Below are 16,518 nucleotides of genomic sequence, written 5' to 3'. Positions count from 1 at the left end.
CCAGGACATCAGGGGAAATGGAGCCCTGTCCCCATGCCTCACTGTAGTGCATCAGTTGTGGCCATCAGGTTATCTCCAATTCATCTCCTGTTTTGGGGCCACCTGGGAAATGCAGACAGGTCTCCTTAGAACAATGAAATAGGCTTGACCTGTGGAGTCTGGGAGAGGAGCTTGGAGAGTAAGTGTCTGGGTGAGTGAGTTGGAAGGTTGCATTTGGAGCCCAGAAATAGATGTGGGGGTGGCTTACGGTAGAAGCTGATGCAGGACTGCTCCTACGGCTGGCTGGGGCCTCAAATGCTGGGTCCTGCGATGTGACTTTTAATTCCAGGAACCTGAGGAGAGGTAACCCCCATTCATCTTCCCAAAGACAGCGGTTATGGAGAAGGGCAGTTCTTGCCTGGTTCACTGGTACAAAAATCTTTATTTAGGTATAAAATATTAAATAAAACAAATATTAACAATAACAATAGCGGCAACAATATTAATAACAAGAGCTCTCTTGCTGGCCTGCAGCCTTTCTCCATTTTTCTTCCTCTGGTTCTCACAACTCTGAGAGATACGCATTTTGACAGTTAGGGAAACGGAGGCCCAGAGAGGGCAGCACACTGGCCTGAAGTCACACAGCAAGTCTGCAGGACTGGGAGCCAAGGGAAGGACGAAAGGGTCCCCTGGATCCAGCCAGGGCACGGGGAGTGCAGGGGTCAGGTCCAGAGGAGAGTGCCTCCCCACAGTTTGGCAGTCATAAGCAGGGTGATGGTGAGGCTGAGGTGGGCAGGGCCAGGTGCAGGGGCACCACCCGCGTGGTGCTGGCTGTCCACGACTGGGTGGTTACAGCCATTTCCACTACAGCACGAGACGTTGACATGAGTCAGGCGGAAGGCTTCAGCCACGTGGAGGCCTTCGCACCACGAGGCAGTTGCACAGCCTTTGACTGTGTAGTTTGGGTCCCCCAGCCCTGAGGAGAGAGAGAAGCTGTGTGAGGCCCCCAGCCCTCAGGCCCAGGCCTGCAAGTCTCACTGGGTGACATGAGATGCCACCTAAAGAAAGCAGCAGTTCTGACCCGAGGGTCCGTCGGACACTTCCAGGGGATCTGCGACATCAAAATTAGTCTCATAATAATGCTAAAACACCCTTTGGCCTCTTTGTTCTCATAAGTATAGTGAGGTTTTCCAGAAACCCCAGGACGTGTGATCTTGCAATACACTGAATGCAGAAGCAGATGAGGATCCAGCTGTTTTCTATTCAGCCAGACATTAGAGAGAATTGCAAAACGGAAGAACAATGCCAATCCTCTTGTTAAATTTCTTCATTTTGGAAAATGTTTGGTTTTTTTTTTTCATAAAAATATGTTAGGTTCACATGGAATAAATTTTGAATTGTTATTTCAGAATGAGTTAATAAATACATCTTCAAAAATTTTAATTTCTAATGTGGTAAATATCTATAGATATAACTGACATACAGTTTTTAAGAGCATGAAGGAATTTTGAGACCAGAAAGTTTGAGATCCACTGGAATAGACCGATTTTCCCAGGACTCTCAGGATGGAAGCCCGTGATGTCCACAGGAAGTCACAACCCCAAAGAAGTCCACATTTCTGTTGCTGGAATATCCATTCCCTAATTCCCAGATCCCCATTCCTTACTATACTTGGCACCCTCCTGAATCCAGTCTCTTTTCTTTTCCACAGGAAGGTCCATCTCAATTAGGTCCAGCTTAACCAGAAGCCTGCAGACCCTCTAAGCCGCTCCCCCAAAGTATCCTTTCCCAGCCTCCTAAAGGGCTCACCATGGGTGCCTGTGGCTTCCAGACATTGATTCATGGGGCCTCGGCAGGCGACTAGGGAAGTCTCCTCGGAGGAACATCCGTGGGTGCTGTTGCCCTCACAGCTGTAACACTGGAAGCCGTTCAGGGGCAGGTTTTGAAGCTCCAGGACTTGGGAGAAGACAAGTGACAGAGAAACAAGGAAATGAGTAGGAGGGTGAGGGTCCGGGCAGGGGGTTAGAGAGGCGGCAGGCTTTCTTCCTTGCCTTCATTACCGACCGGGGCTCAGGTCCCAGCCTGAGGTGTCGTGGAGCCACCTTGTGGTCAGGCCTCTGAATGGCACTCTCTTTCCAGGGAGCTTCTCTAGGGCCCAGGAGAGAATTCTCAACTCCCAGCTCCCCCTGAGCCCCTATCTGACCAGGCACTGGGTAAGCGGCTGTGTAAGAGGAAACAGTCCCTGTCTTCACGGAACTTAACAATGTAGAGCTACGTCGTCCCACAGCAGCCACAAGCCACATGTGGTCATTTACATTTACATAGAAATTCATCAATATTAAATACTAGTTCAAATTCAAAACTTCAGTGCTCATGTCAAGAGCTCAAAAGCCATCTGTGGTCATGGCTACCATGTTGGAGAGCACAGATATAAAACATTTCCATCACTGTAGAAAGTTCTGTTGGACAGTACTGATTACAGAGACAGAATAACACTAAAGATCTAGGTCCCGCTGGAGGGGAGGGACAGGGAAAGTTTCCCTGAGGACCATACTTCAAAGCTGAGACCTAACGAATGAGACTTGGCCAGCGGGGTGAACTATTGGGAGAGACATGTTCCTGGTGGAGGGTACTGCATGTGCAAAGGCCATGAGGCAGGATGGAGTTTGCAGCTGCAGAAACAAATAAAGACCATGAGGCAGACAGATTCCTGATTATACAGGGCATAGTATGGCCTTTGGGTTTTATTCTAAGAGCAAGGGGAAGTCATCAGAGTGCTTGAGGAGGGACAGTGACATGATCTGACTGGCATTAAAAAAAAAAATCACACTTGCTGCCGTGTTGAACATTGGTTGTAGGATGGCAGGAGCAGAAGCAGGTGGACCAGGGAGGAGGTTACAGCAACAATCTAGGCAAGAGGTCCTGGTGGCTTGGGCCAGAGTGCGGAGCACTGGAAGGGTGCAATGGGATGTAGGAAGCATAAAGCGTGGGTCTTGGCAAAGGTTTGGTAGTCTCATTGAATTCCCATAAATCTGTCTTTGAGAAAGGGCTAGCTAAGTCCATTTTTCCAGAGGAGGGGTTTGCTTGTGAGTAGGTGGCAGTCAGCCTGAATGCACCTCCCTGCTTCCAACCCAGGCCTCACATCAGGTCTCCTGCCCCTTACCTGGGCCCCGGTTGCATTTGGTGGTGTTGCAGCACTGCAGGAAGTGGAAGCTGTGGTTGTTGTGGAAGCCGATGGGGCCTGGACAGCCAGGAAGGTTGCCACAGCCTCGGGAGTGGTGCTCATCGCCTGGACTCTCTGTCGGGGGCAGAGGAGGGGAGAGGTCAGATTGTTGATAAGGGGCCGAGACTGGATTTGCCCACCTATCAGTCATCCATCCACTTTCCGCTTCACTTTTCATTATAGGACTCTCATTTTATTTGGGACAGCTATGTATCTAGACAAAACACATATTTTCCAGTCTCTATAGGTATAGTCATGTGGCTAAGTTCAGGCCAATGTCATAAAGGAGAAAGATTTTACGGGACTTCCACAAAAGAGAACCTTGCAAAAGGAGGCATGCCTCTTTTCTGCCCTTTCTTTTCGCTTTCCTCCTTCTTGTAAGTTGGACATGAGCTCTGGAGCTCTGGCAGCCCTCTTGGACTATGAGGCAGTCTTAAAAATTGAAGCAATATGTAAGAAATGAGAAGACATCTGGGTTCCTGGTGACTGTGGAAGTGGCTTAGTAGACCTGGACTTCCTATCACTGGACATTTTGTGTGTGAGAGAACAAACTTCCTACCTTACTTAAATCCCTGTTATTTTGGGGTTGTTCAATGCAGCCTTGTGGAGGAGCAAAGCAGGGAAGAGGACTTGCTGAGCACTGGGGCTCACCTTGCAGGTTCTGGTGGGTCACCACCTCCAGGCACTGTTCTCCAGGGTTGCGGCACTGCAGGCTCTGGTCCAGACCCCTCTCACAGCTCAGGTCTGATGAGGCACAGGACACACATTCGAGGTAGCGGCTTCGGGGAAAGACGGGGGCCCGGCCTGTTTGGGGAGGGGCAGAAGGGTGAGACTCCATAGGAGAGCCCTGGAGATCAAGCTTCCTTGAGGACTCCCCTCAGCATCAATTCTTCCTTAGCCCACCCTTTAGCCAATCAGCAAGTCCTGTTTCTCTTTCTTCCTGAGTGTTTTTAGATCCATCCCCTTTTCCAGTCCCATAACCAGGTCAGACCTCCTTCAATGCCAGCTTCTCCCCTGGCTTCCCAGTTTCCATTCTTCCCCCACCCAACCCTACCCAGTGTAACCCCACTTGGCCCTAGAAGGATGTTCCTAATACTCAAAGTTGACCCTGCCTCTCCTCTGCTCAAAACCCCTCCATGGCTCCCGGGTGCCTTCAGAATAAAATCCAAGATCCTCAGCATGGCGTTCAAGGTCCATCAAAGACTAGATTCCGGCTGCCTCTCTTGCCTCATCTCCCTCCACTAGCCCCTCAGACTACTGCACATGACCTCCCCCAGCCCCCAAATGTACAGGCTGACTGACATCCAGCTTTTCCACCTGCTGTCGTCTTTGCCTAGAACGCTTTCCCTTGCTCCCTACTTCTTCTTCGGCATCTTCTCCAATTTTACCTCCTCCAAGAAGCCCTCCCACTCTGGGTTGTCCCTGTCTGGGGACAGAACCCTCTGGGGTCCCCATTCCCAGCCCTCCCACTGTGGGTTGTCCCTGTCTGGGGACAGGTCTATTTCCCTTACTGGACTCTGAGCCCCAGAAGGGTAGGGTCAGGGTTATCTTGGTCACTACCGTGTCACAACATCACCCAGCATAGGGCCAGGGCCGGAGATGATATTCAGTAAGTATTTGTTAAATGAATGAATGAATGAACAGTTACTTAAAGCTCTTCTATTGTTCCTTGTAGAAGGTAGCCAGTCTCCAAGATGCCCCCAGTGAGCCCTGCTTCCTGGTAGTCATTCATGCCCTTTTGTGGCCCCTTCCCATGAAGAATAGGGCTGACCCGTGCAATCAGTAGGATATTGTGGAAGTGATGGTGTGTGACTTCTGTGCTAGACCATAAAAGACATTGCAGTTTCCTCCTGACTTTCTCTCGGATCACTTGCTCTGGGGGAAGCCAACAGCCGCGTTGTAGGGACACTCAAGCTGCCCCACAGCCAGCTCCATATGGTGAGGAACCTTGAGACCTTTGCTGAAGCCATGGGGGCGGGTCATCTATGCGACTGATGATACCTTGGGAGCCTTCAGATGACTGCAGGCCAGATGTCATCTTGACTATAACTTCCAGAAAGACCTAGAATGACTAGGTAAGCCACTCCCAGATTCTTCACTTTCAGAAGCTTTGTGAAATAATACGTGCTGATTTTAGTTTTAAGCTTTGGGGGCAATCTGTAATGCCGCAATTGACAATTGGGTCAGGGGTCAAAGCTTCCTTTGACTGATCTGTGATGACGTTGCCTTTCACACGCACCTCCCGGTCCAGGCCAAGTGAATGAGTTACTGTTTCCTGGGAACACCAGAGTCACCTCTCTGCCCAGGCACTGGCTCACGCTACTCCCCAGCCTGGCACGGCCGCCCCTTCCTAACCCCAGACACCCAAGCTGAGTTTGGGCCAAGTCTCTGGTAAGGCAGAAGGCTGTCTCAGCCAAGGCTCAGCTGGCAGGCCAGCAGCTGTCATTAGGCGAATCGTTTACATCCAAAGCCAAATCTTCCCTCCCCACAAAGAGAAAAAAGTCTACAAGGCCACCCAACAACCCACGCTTTCTCACATGAACTTCCAGGAAAATGAAAACACGAGTCGCCGTCATTACCAAAATGACCGTCTCGTACCACCCGTGGGTCTCCTTTGTGAAGTCTTCTTCTTCTGTTACTCTTCTAACCGTGGGTGACCCTCAGGGTTCTGCCCGAGGCTCTTTCCCTTCTCCCGGTACACACCCTCTCCGGTGGGGGTGTCATCCATTGAGGTGGTCTCATTTCCACCTATCTGCTGGGAACTCACAAATCTCTCCCTGGGCAGAACTTCTCTCTGAGCTCCCCATCTGCCTCCAGGAGGCCTCTGTCTATCCCTCAAACACCTGAAGCTCTACATGCCCCAAATGAAGCCCTCCATCTTCTCCACTGTCTCCGAACTGCCCCTTCTCCCAAATCCCTCATCTCTGAGGCGGCCCCAGCCAGTTCCCCAGGGCAGAAATGCCGCAGGTTCCTCGATCCCGCACCTCAAGGCGTCGGTCTGGATACTTCTACTGCTCTGCTTCTAGTTCCTTAGCCCCGTTGCTCACTGCTCCTGGTCTCTGTTAAGAACATCCTGGGTTCGTCATTTCAGCCACTCTTCTATATTTCCTGTTGGACTCTTTTTAAAAAATAGATCCCATATTTCTGCTGAAACTCATCCTTTCCTCTGTTTCCTTGAATACAGTGATTGTAGCTTTTGAAAGGACCCTAATACTCCAAAATCTGAATCATTACAAGTCTGTTTCTTTGGTTGGATTCTTTCTTGGTTTCCGGTCAACTGGTCCTGTTTATTTTTTTTCAGGATACTTGGTAAGTTTTTATTAGATGTCAGTCATCATAGATGAAAATTTAAATGATCTTATCTTCCTCCAAAGAGGGTCAGGCTTCCTTCCTATTGAAGTCAGACGTAGGCATTTTCAAGTCGGTCCATTTCAGTTCTGCTCTCACCCCTAGGCTATGGTCTCAGAGGCCCGGCGGCGCTCACCAAGGCCCCTCTCTCTCACTGGGCGCCTTCAGTCTCCCCAGCGTCGCATGCCTGCTGGAATCCTTGCTTAGTTCTGTAGCTTCCCAGATACTATTTTCTGCTGAGTTTCTTGGAGTCTCACCCTGTGCGTGTACAGCTTGCCAATGACTTGAAGAAAATTTGCAGATTTGGGGACTTCCTTTTCTGTGGTTCAGTGCATTCCAGGATTTTACCTCCCAATTTTCAGACGCTCTGCCAGCCCCAGACTCCAGCTTCCATCTTCTCAGTCTAGCAGTGATCTCTTCGGTTCGGGTTCTGGTTCCCCTCCACAGCAGTGACTTGGAAAGTGCACTCGAGGAAAAAGCCGGCTTGTCTGTGGAGCTCAACTTCTGTGCTTCCCTTATTCCAAAGACTACAGCACCTTAAGTTCCTCTCTTCATTTGCTGTTTCCACTGACTTCAAGGAACTGTTTATAATTTATCCAGCTTTTATAGCTGTCATCGGCGGTTGGATTGGGGGAAAGGGTAGGTTAGTCTGACACAAGTGACTCCATCGAGACCAGAACTGCAAACCCACCCCCAACATCTAATTCATCCTCAGTCTTCCTCATCTACCTGCTAACTGGCTCTTAAATCCACCCACTTCTCATTTTCAGGGCTGACTCCAATCCAGCCACCCTCTTCTTTATCTGGACTACCTCACCTACCTCCAAGTTAGTCTCCCCTCCCATCTATCTTCTACTCTGTGGTCAGAATTAATTTGTTTAAAAATAGAAATCTGATCATGACACTCCCTGCTTAAAATTCTTTTCTGACCAAAAACAAAAACAAGCAAAAAAAAAAAAAAAATCACCCTTCCATGACCTCCCACTGGTCCCCAGATGAAGCCTGCATTCCTCTCCACAGCCTAGAAGGCGCTGTGTAATACGACCCTGCCAGTTTCACCACTCCTCTTGCCCCATCTTCTTGCTCCAGCCATACTACCCTCACCCACCAATGGGCCTTTGTATCTGTTGCTCCTTCTGTCTGGAAAACCTTTTCCACTGTCTTTTCAACAGTCTGATTCCTACTCATCGCTCCAGATCCAGCATAACTGTTGCTTCCTGCAGGAAACCTTCCCTGGGCTGAATCAGGTGGGCTCCTCTAGGGTCCCCCAAGCCCTCTTCTTCATTCATCCCACCTCTGATCACTCTGGCCTCTGCTGTCCCTATCTCAGCCCCGAAAATTTGAGACTGTGCTTCCCTGTGACAGCTCTGACCCTTCTGCGGGTGCTGAAGGGTTGTGGCTCTGAATAATCTGGGAGGTCACCATCTAGCGATGGGTCTGTCACCACCACCACTCCCCAGCCCCTCACTGGACGGTGAGCCCCAGGGGGAGCAGGGCCTGAGGCTGTCTTGGTCACTGCTGTGTCCCCAGTATTACATAAGTACAGGATGTAGTTGAACCAGCTATTGTAGTCACCACAGCAGAGTAAAATGGCGTGAGCAATGGGCCTGACATAGGTTTACCAGTTATTAAGTTACTGAATTGGCAGCTGCTGCCCTAAGATCCCTGGTGTAGACCCTTGACCATGTCCAACTCTTTAGAATCCCCCTGTCCTCAAGATCTGTCAGCTAGAGGCAGAATACCAGGCCCAGCAAGGGGCCTCCAGGCGTCTGCTCTGATGAGTCAATGCCTTTTTCTCTGACCGATACTGTTAAATATTTTGAATATGATCTCTGATGAGAAGTATTACTTAATCATTAGTGCTTCCCTTAAGCACATCTAACAGAGAGGAAGCAATGCCCTCTCTCTTGTCACTTCCTTGAAAATAAACATCTGATTCAGTCCCTGCCACAGATGAAAGTCTGAGGTCAGGATGGATGACGATCAAACAGCATCAGGATGGATGAAGAAGAAAAAAACACAAAAACCAAACACAGATGCTCTGCTTGCTGACATCATTATGACTTGGCTAGCCTTAGCCACTTTCCTTCCCCACCGGGGCCAGAAAGAGGAACCTCTGCCTGATCATGCAGTGTGGACCCACTTCTCCCCTCCTTTCCCCTCCCGTGGAAACTGGGGGGATTTGAGCCTTTCCAAGGACCCTAAAAAGCCTTTCTAAGTCTTTTTCTTAAAACTGACTAGCGCCTAAAGCCATGAGGCTCAACAAAAGGGCTTATGGAAGTTTCTTCACATTCTTTTTCACTGGCCAAGTCAAGGACCATCTGTTCAGGGAACTTTCTAAGCTCACTGCAGTCGATATGATCCCCTCCTCTTTTGACTTCCCTTAAGAACTTTGAGTCTCTGTCTCTCTGGGCTTTGTATCTTGGTCCCTTAGCATCTATTGCCTGAAGCATCTCCTGTCCCATGGAAAAAATTAGATGGCAAAACATCAGTGAGATCCCTCTCCTACCCCTCGAGTGGGTGTATGGGCATGTAACTTCTTAAGGGCAGGTGTGGCATCTTATATAGAACCACCATAAAACAAACATACGTATGGAGGGGGATGAGTTTGCAGCTGAGGGTGGGATTGTGGACAGCTTGAGAAGAGATGGGGTTGATTTGGGGATGGGGTTAGACGGGTGTTTGGAAGAAGAAGAGGTCTGAGTTGGAGAGTGCTGGGGGTAAAATGACTTTGGAGATGGAGTTGGAGGTGAGGTTGAGTTGGGAATGGGGGTGGGGAGGAGGCTGGGCTGGAGATGTGTTTGCTATCAGGAAGGAATTGAGCTGGGGTTGGCACTGGGGTAAGGCATGGAGTTGGGGCTGGTGTGCCATAGGACTGGGGAGAAGCAGGATGATGATGAGGCTGAGCTGGGATGGTTTGGGGCTGGGGTTGGGGATGTTTCACTCACCAGGTCTGGGCTGGTTGCACATGTTTGACTCACACACGGTCTCTGTTAGGCTGATGATCTGCATGCCTATCCGATAGCTCATGGTCCTGTTGGTCTTCTCCGGGTGAGCACAGCCCCTCTCCACCACCTCCAGCTCTTCACCTCCTTGTGAGGAATGTATGTTTGTCACCCCAGAAGCTCCCCTGGGCCCAACCTGCCTCTGAGACCTCTAGTCAGAAGGTCCTCCACTCCCAGGGCTGATTCCTGCCAGGACTTTCCTCTTGTTTGGGTCCAACAGTCTTTTCTAAAGTTATCCCCTCCCCCTCCTCCCCCTCGGGGAGCTTACTCCCTCCCTTCTGGATCCATCCACCCCTCCTTCCCATCCCAGCCTGGGGATTTTAGCAGGGAGATGCCTCTAATAGGAATTTATAAAGGCATATGCTTCAAGCTTACCAAAAAGCACAAGAGTGATGTAATAAATGCTGTGTATTCATCACCCCACTTTATAAGATATTAGCATTTTGCTATTAGATTTGTTTCAGATGTTTTTAAAAAGAAACCAAATTTTAAAACATATAGTTAAAGCCTCCTGCTGACACCCCCAAACCCATTCCCCTTATGCCCTGTCCAGAAGCAAACACTGGTATAGGTAATTCTCACACTACATAGGCATGCATAACGATATATACTACTGGTTTATTTGTATATTTGGGTATTGTTTATTTGCTTATGGCATATTGTTTTATACTCTTTATGTTAAAAGGTATCATATGCTGCAACATGCTTTTTTTCCTCTCAACCTGACATGTATCCTTGTTAACATCTACAACTCTAATTTCTTCGTTCAAACTGCTGAGGAGGCCTGGGTCGTGTGGTTATACCGTAATGTTCTCCTCTGCTGACGACCGATTTAGGTTGTTTCCAATTTTCCATATGAACATGACTGCTAAAAACATTCTCATCATGTGTCCCTGGGTGCATGTGGCCAGGGTTCTTTGGGGTTTCTATTTAGGGGCTTAACTGCTGGCTGCAGGGTGTGCTAATCCTCATCTGTACTGGTTATTGCCACATTGCTGTGCAGCAGAAGCACCAATTCACACCCCTACCAGCAGGGTGCGCAGCTCCACATCCTCATCCACCCTGGTATTGTCAGATTCTTGAATGTTTGTCATCTAGTGAGTGTGAAATGCGGTCTCCCTGTCTTTTTCGTTTGCATTCCCCTGATTACTGGTAAGATATGTTTCTGGTCACTGTATGCCCTGTCGCGCTAGAGTGGAGCTCACCTTCCCATATGCGCATGACCGTGGTCCTGCAGAGGTCCTGGCCTTGGGCACACTCTTGCACGTGGCATTTCCCAGTACTCCCACAGAGCATGCACTGCAGGCCCCAGGAGGCTGGGGGGAGAGGAGAGGTTGTTACAGCTCCACGCCGGGATCCCGCTCTCGGCATCTCATGCCCCAATACCAGGACCAAGTCTTCAGGCCCTGCGCTCTCCCCAGTCCGGCTCGTGCTCCCAGCTAGGCCCGCCCTTCGGCTTCCACTCTGGGTTCCGGCCCGCGGTACTTCCAGGATCTCTCTAGCCCACCGTTCTATCTCCGCCCCCTACTCAATGTTCCATCCCCGCCCACAAGTCCTTCCCTAAAGTCCTGCCCTCTCTCGTTTCCCACGGTGCTGAGAAAGTCCAATCCCCACCTTCTCTGTGCATCTGGGCGTTTAGCCTTGCACCCATTTAGGTCCTTCTCCCCACCGCTCCGGCCCTCGGTCTACTCCGCCTCGCCAGCTCTCCTAAGGACGTTCCGTCCCCACCGACTGCAGCTGATTTACGTCCTACTCGGGTTCCCCGCGCCCCCCATAACACCCCCACCGACGCCTCCACGTTCTGCTCCCCTCCACCGCCTCTCCATCCCCGCGCAGTTCAGGCCTAAGTTCTAACTCCGCCCACTAGCTCTCCGGAGGCCGCCTCCCCTGGAGTTCTCTCCCGCCCACTAGCTCCTCCCCTAGTCTCTCTCCCCGCCCACCTGCTCCACCTCTGAGGTCCGGTCTCCATCCACTAGCTCCGCCCCCGAAGTCTTCCCCCCCGCCCGCTGTCCCCGCCCTCGAAGGCCTCTCCCTTGAAATCCTTCCCTGAGTCCCGCCCCTGAAGTGCTCTCCCTCCTGCCGGCTCCGCCCCTGAAATCTATCCCCGCCCCAGCCCCGCCCCAGAAGGGCTCTCATCCCCCACTAGCCCCGCCCTTAATCCATGTCCCCGCCCACCGGTTCCTCTTAGGCTCTAGCCCCGCCGTTAGCTCCGCCCCAAAGCTTGTCCCTGCCCAGTAGACCTCCCAGATCTCCCTGTTCCCACCCCAAATTCGGAAGCCTTGGGAGCCGCTACTCATTCTCGGCGTCAAACGGTCCGGAGAGCTTTCCGGGTTATTCACTGCCGAGCCACCCCGCAAACCCTCCCCTGTGACCCCCTCCCTGACTCAATTCCTTCCCAACTTCCTCTCCTTTCCAACCCTTTCCCGTACATTTTCAGGAAAGTGAGGCGAGAGTGCCGCGTCGGCGAGTAGTAGTGAAAGGGGAAGGCTCCTCGAGGGCCAGGCCTGGATCCCCAGCCCCCGGCTCTGCGGCGCTCGGCCTCTCTTTAGACCTTTCGTAAAATGAGGCGCTGTCCTGTTTCCCGTGGGACAGCGAGCAACCAACAGGGACACCCCTGCGCGATCGGAAGCCCACTGATTCCATACCTGGCTGTATGACCTGGACCAGTTACTTAACCTCTCTGTGCCTCAGTTCCTTCTCTGTGCAAGGAGAGTAAAATAGTTCTACGCTCCCAGTTTGAAATCGCAAGGAAGGTGCTTAGAAGAGCGCCAGGGGTAAAGGGTGCACCACTGAAACGTAGCTGCTGTTAAATGCCTTCGCTCAACTATTTCCTGAGCACCTACTGTGTACTAGGTGCTGTGCAGCATCGGGCTGCAGATAGCAAGACAATTGTTTGAGTGGCGGGACTGGGGGCTGAGCCCTCCCCCTCCAACTCATCACACCCTGAATCCGCTCTCTCCACCCTCCTACCCGCGATCAGACCCGGCTGCCAGCGCAGGTGGTCGGGCGCCAGCCCCTACCTGGAACGCACGCGTGAGCCAGAAGCAGCACGGACAGCAGTGGCAGGCGACCCATATCGCGCAGCGGCTCCTGTTCGGGACCTCCCTGCACCTTTCAGGCTGGCCGGGGAAAGAAGACAATTTTGTGGCCCCGTGGGCTCCTCCCAGAAGTTTTGCAAAGAGCGAGTCAGCCCCAGATGCGTGTGTGCCTCACCCTCCTCCCCCACGTCATCTTCCCTCCTCAAAAACTTCCCTTTCCAGGGCGCGGCCGAGAGTAGGGGGGCTGGCTGTGCTCTGACTCATGTGGCCGTGGTCACAGCTGTCTCCAGGCTGCCGGGTGCAGATTTCAATTCTCCTTCTTCCTGCTACGGTCCGGCGCCTTGGGCGAGGGACCTCACTTCTGAGATTAAATTTGTCCCCATGGGAAATCTGTGGCTTTTATTTATTATTAAATAATAGGATTTGTGTTCCTTTTGTCAGGTGGAATAACGGTATTGTGGTTATCTGGAAAAAATGTTCTATCACTTAGAGATGCACGCTGAAACATTTGGGGGTGAAATACTATTAATGTCTCTAATTTACCTTAAAACACTTCAGCCAAGAGGTAGATTCTGCTGGTATGAAATGGTTTTGTGGTTATGCGGGAAAAATTATTCTTACTTTTTACAAATGCTCAATGAAATATTTAGAGGTGAATGTCACTAATGTCTGTATTTAAAGTACTTTAGGAAAAAGGCCAATTAGCAAAATATTTGTCTCACTTACATCAGGGTAACTTATATGCCGTTCTGTTTCTTCTGTGTGTTTGTAAAGGTTCAGAATGAGCTCTCTTTTTAAAAATAAAATAAAATACAAAAAAATAAAAAAGTCTTTCCCTTTCAGGAGGCTTCTGATCAATCAGAGCAGTCAAACCAGGTGAAATGCCTGAAAAAGCCACTGGCCCACAAGGAGGGTTCAACAAATTCCTTCAACTTTGTGCTGGGCACAGGTCCAGGAGCTGGGGCCATGGCAGAAAACAAAGGGAAGTCTCTGCCCTGTGACAGCAGGGAGTAAATAAGTGTTATTTAATCTGTGGCTGTCGTGCAATGATAAGTAAAATGGAGAGTAACAAACCAGGTTGGAGGAGGTGCCAGGTTACAAGTGTAGTGTGGTTAGTCTTAGGTGGGGTGATCTAGGAGGGCTTCCCTGAGCAGGTGGCATTTGAGCCCAGGGGGAATGTAATCAGGGAAAAAGTAGGGCACATGATCTGGGAAGAGTCCGAGGGAGAGGAAACAGCCAGTGCAAAGGCCTTGAGTCAGTGCCAGGCTCCTGAAATCTCTCTCCGTCTCTCCCCCGAGGTACCTGCTGAGATCTAGGAACAGCGGAGAGGCCAGTGTGGCTGGAACAGAACAGGGGAGGGAGAGAGTAGCAGGCAATAAGCAGCAGCCACCTCTATCACGCCAATCATGATATACCATTGTTCTTACTCATTCACTGAAGCCTTGACCTCTGTATTTACTTTAAAATACCTTAGGAAAACAGAAAGGCCAAACAGCAAAGTATTTCTACCAATTATATCAGGGTAACTCACATGCCATTCTGTCTCCTTTTCTGTGTGTTTGCAAAGGTGCATAATGTTTGTTTTTTTTTAAACAAAATAAAATAGTCTCTCCCTTTCAGGAGGCTTCTGATCAATCAGAGCAGTTTAATGCAGGTGAAATGCCTGAAACAGCCACTGGCCCACAGGAGGGCTTAGGAGGGGTTGGCCAAAACAGGGAATTTTAAGATAAGGTTAAGAAAAATCCCTCTAAATCCTCTCTTCAAAGAGGCAGTAGAGCCTGGGGGTAAGAGTGTGGGGCTAGCAGACTGCAAGGGCTCAAATTCCAGCTACTTGTTAGCTATGTGGCTTTGGGCAGGTTACTTAACCTCCCTGTGCCTCAAGCTCCTTATCTGGAAGTAGAGGGAAAAAGTGCCTGCCTCCCAGGACTGGCATTCAAGAGACAAAAAGAAACACAGGCAAAGTGCTTGCCATAGTGCCTGGTACATAGCAAGTGCTCAATAAAGAGCAATCTGCTGTGATTGTTGTGCTGAACCCTAGGCGCTGGCCCTGTGTTTCCTCTCCATGGGGTGGGAAGGGAGGTGGAGACGTGTCATGGCTTGAGGTCAGCAGTTGAGATCATAAGATGATGACTGTGGGACTGGACCACTCCTTCCCTGGCTGGGTCATCCTGGGCCGGCAGATATCCGCCTTTCCGAGCCTCGGTTTCCCCGTGTGGAAAATACAGTCCCTCTTGGGGTTGGCATGAAGACTGAACAAGATGTTAATGCACATGAGCTGGGAAAATAGAAAGATGGGGTGTTGGTCCAGGCAGCTGCTTGCTCCTGGGTGCCCCTGGCAGGTGGCTTCACTCCACTGATCCTTGCTTTTCGCAGCTGTGAAATGGGCCGGGGCATCAGGGGAGACATCTCTCAGTGAAAGGAAAGCCCAGGTTTGGGGGTCACCTGGAGCTGTGTTGTCTGATGCTACCACTTCCTAGCAGGACGACCACATTGTCATAAACCACAGGGCCATAGTTTCAATTTTCTCTTTTATTTACAGAATGGAGGAATTATCTTGGAGCTCACCCATTCTCACCTTAGAGGTCTCCCGAAATCTCCGCCTGTCTCTCCCCTTCCGTGTTTCTCTGTCTCTGTCCTTTTCTAGTTCTCTGTTTTATTATCTTGTCTCATTGTCTCTGTCTCTCGCTGACTCTGTCTCTCTGTGTCTTCTCTCTTTTCCTGTGTCTCTGTCTCTGTATCTTTTTTCTGTCTCTATCTCTGCTTCTCTCTTTCCTGACCCTCTCCCTCTACACCCATCTTCCTAGCTCTCTCTTTTGGTTTCTGTGCCTCTGCTTCTCTGTGACTTGTCCTCTCTGTCTCTCCCCCAAGTGACACGCTCCTGCGAAGCCCAGTGACGTGTTTCAGGAGGGGACAGGCAGGGGGCTGGGCCCGATCACCAGAAAAACGGCAGGAATGTCAGCTCCTTCCTCCTTGTGACTCACCTGGGCCTGGCCCGGCTCCTGCCTGCATGTCGGGTCCTGGGTGAGGCCCACGGGTTTCGGGGGCTTCCCAGGGCTGAGGAGGGGAGAGCTTCATGCAGAGACAGAGATGGAGAGAGATGGAGAGAGACAGAGAGCAGAGAGGGAGAAACAGATGAGGGAAAAGAGAGTGAGCTGAAGCTAGAGATGGGAGGAGGGAAGGGGAGACCCGCTCAGGGACAGCCAGAGAGGGAGAGAGGTGGGGGCTGAGAATACAGCAACTGAGAGTCCAGGACAGAGACAGGGAAACAGAGGGACAAGGATGGAGAGGGAGGTACAGAGGGAGTCAGACTGACACCCAACTGCCTTCAAAGTGAGAAAGTAGAGACCCAGAGAGGCAGAGCTTCAGACACGTGGGGGGCGCGCCTGGCTGGGACCCCCTCTGTCAGTGCCACCCGCCTGCGGGAGGGATCAGCTCCCCAGGCCAGGGGGCCTCACTGCCGACACTGAGGTGGCTTTCCCACCCTGGCCCAGCCACCTCCTGGGTGTGGCACAGAGCCTGCCAGGGCCTCTGCTTTCCCTCTGCAGAAACAGGGGACAGAAGAGGAATAGCCCTGGAGTGGAAGAGCTGGGGAACCCCTGAAATCCACACCACCACCCCCATTTCCCAGGCAGAGAAACTAAGGCCCAAAGGGGAGACTTTAAAAATGAGGCTGTCCCTCTCAACTTCACTGGGTGCTGTGCCCGGCTGGCACTGCTCTGAGGCTTTAGCGATGTAACCAGGGAAGTCCTCACAGCAGCCTGCTGGCTGGTTGAGGAAACAGGCTTCAAGAGGTGTGGCCAGCTGAATAATGGCCCCCAAAGACATCCAGGTCCTAAGCCCTGCAACCTGGGGATGTTATTCTGTGTGAAAAGGGGGTCTCTGTAGATGCGATTAAGCCAAGGATCTTAAGGTGGGAGCATGATCC

The 16,518-nt window shown here is 51.1% G+C and overlaps 1 protein-coding gene across 3 annotated transcripts; it reads right to left on the bottom strand.

Moving 5' to 3' along the window:
* Positions 1–401: 401 nt before the first annotated feature.
* Positions 402–12,774, bottom strand: PLAUR (plasminogen activator, urokinase receptor). 3 transcript variants are annotated; one of them, XM_036918265.2, is made up of 7 exons: positions 12,576–12,765; positions 10,761–10,871; positions 9,499–9,642; positions 3,854–4,006; positions 3,143–3,277; positions 1,789–1,935; positions 402–955 (listed from the first exon to the last, which is right to left on the bottom strand). In XM_036918265.2, exons 1-7 carry the CDS (start codon positions 12,628–12,630, stop codon positions 702–704), a joined length of 999 nt encoding a protein of 332 aa, XP_036774160.2. In that variant the 5' UTR covers positions 12,631–12,765; the 3' UTR covers positions 402–701. The 3 variants fall into 3 exon arrangements, with proteins under 3 accessions (XP_036774160.2, XP_036774162.2, XP_057348912.1); XM_036918267.2 differs by lacking the exon at positions 12,576–12,765 and adding an exon at positions 11,170–11,313; XM_057492929.1 differs by lacking the exons at positions 402–955; positions 1,789–1,935 and adding an exon at positions 1,942–2,929 and having other exon boundaries at positions 12,576–12,774.
* Between the last annotated feature and the right edge of the window lie 3,744 nt (positions 12,775–16,518).

The sequence above is a fragment of the Manis pentadactyla genome, chromosome 15 (genome assembly GCF_030020395.1).
Source record: "Manis pentadactyla isolate mManPen7 chromosome 15, mManPen7.hap1, whole genome shotgun sequence".
In the NCBI taxonomy this organism is placed as follows: domain Eukaryota; kingdom Metazoa; phylum Chordata; class Mammalia; order Pholidota; family Manidae; genus Manis; species Manis pentadactyla.
This window is presented reverse-complemented; position numbering and strand designations above follow the sequence as displayed.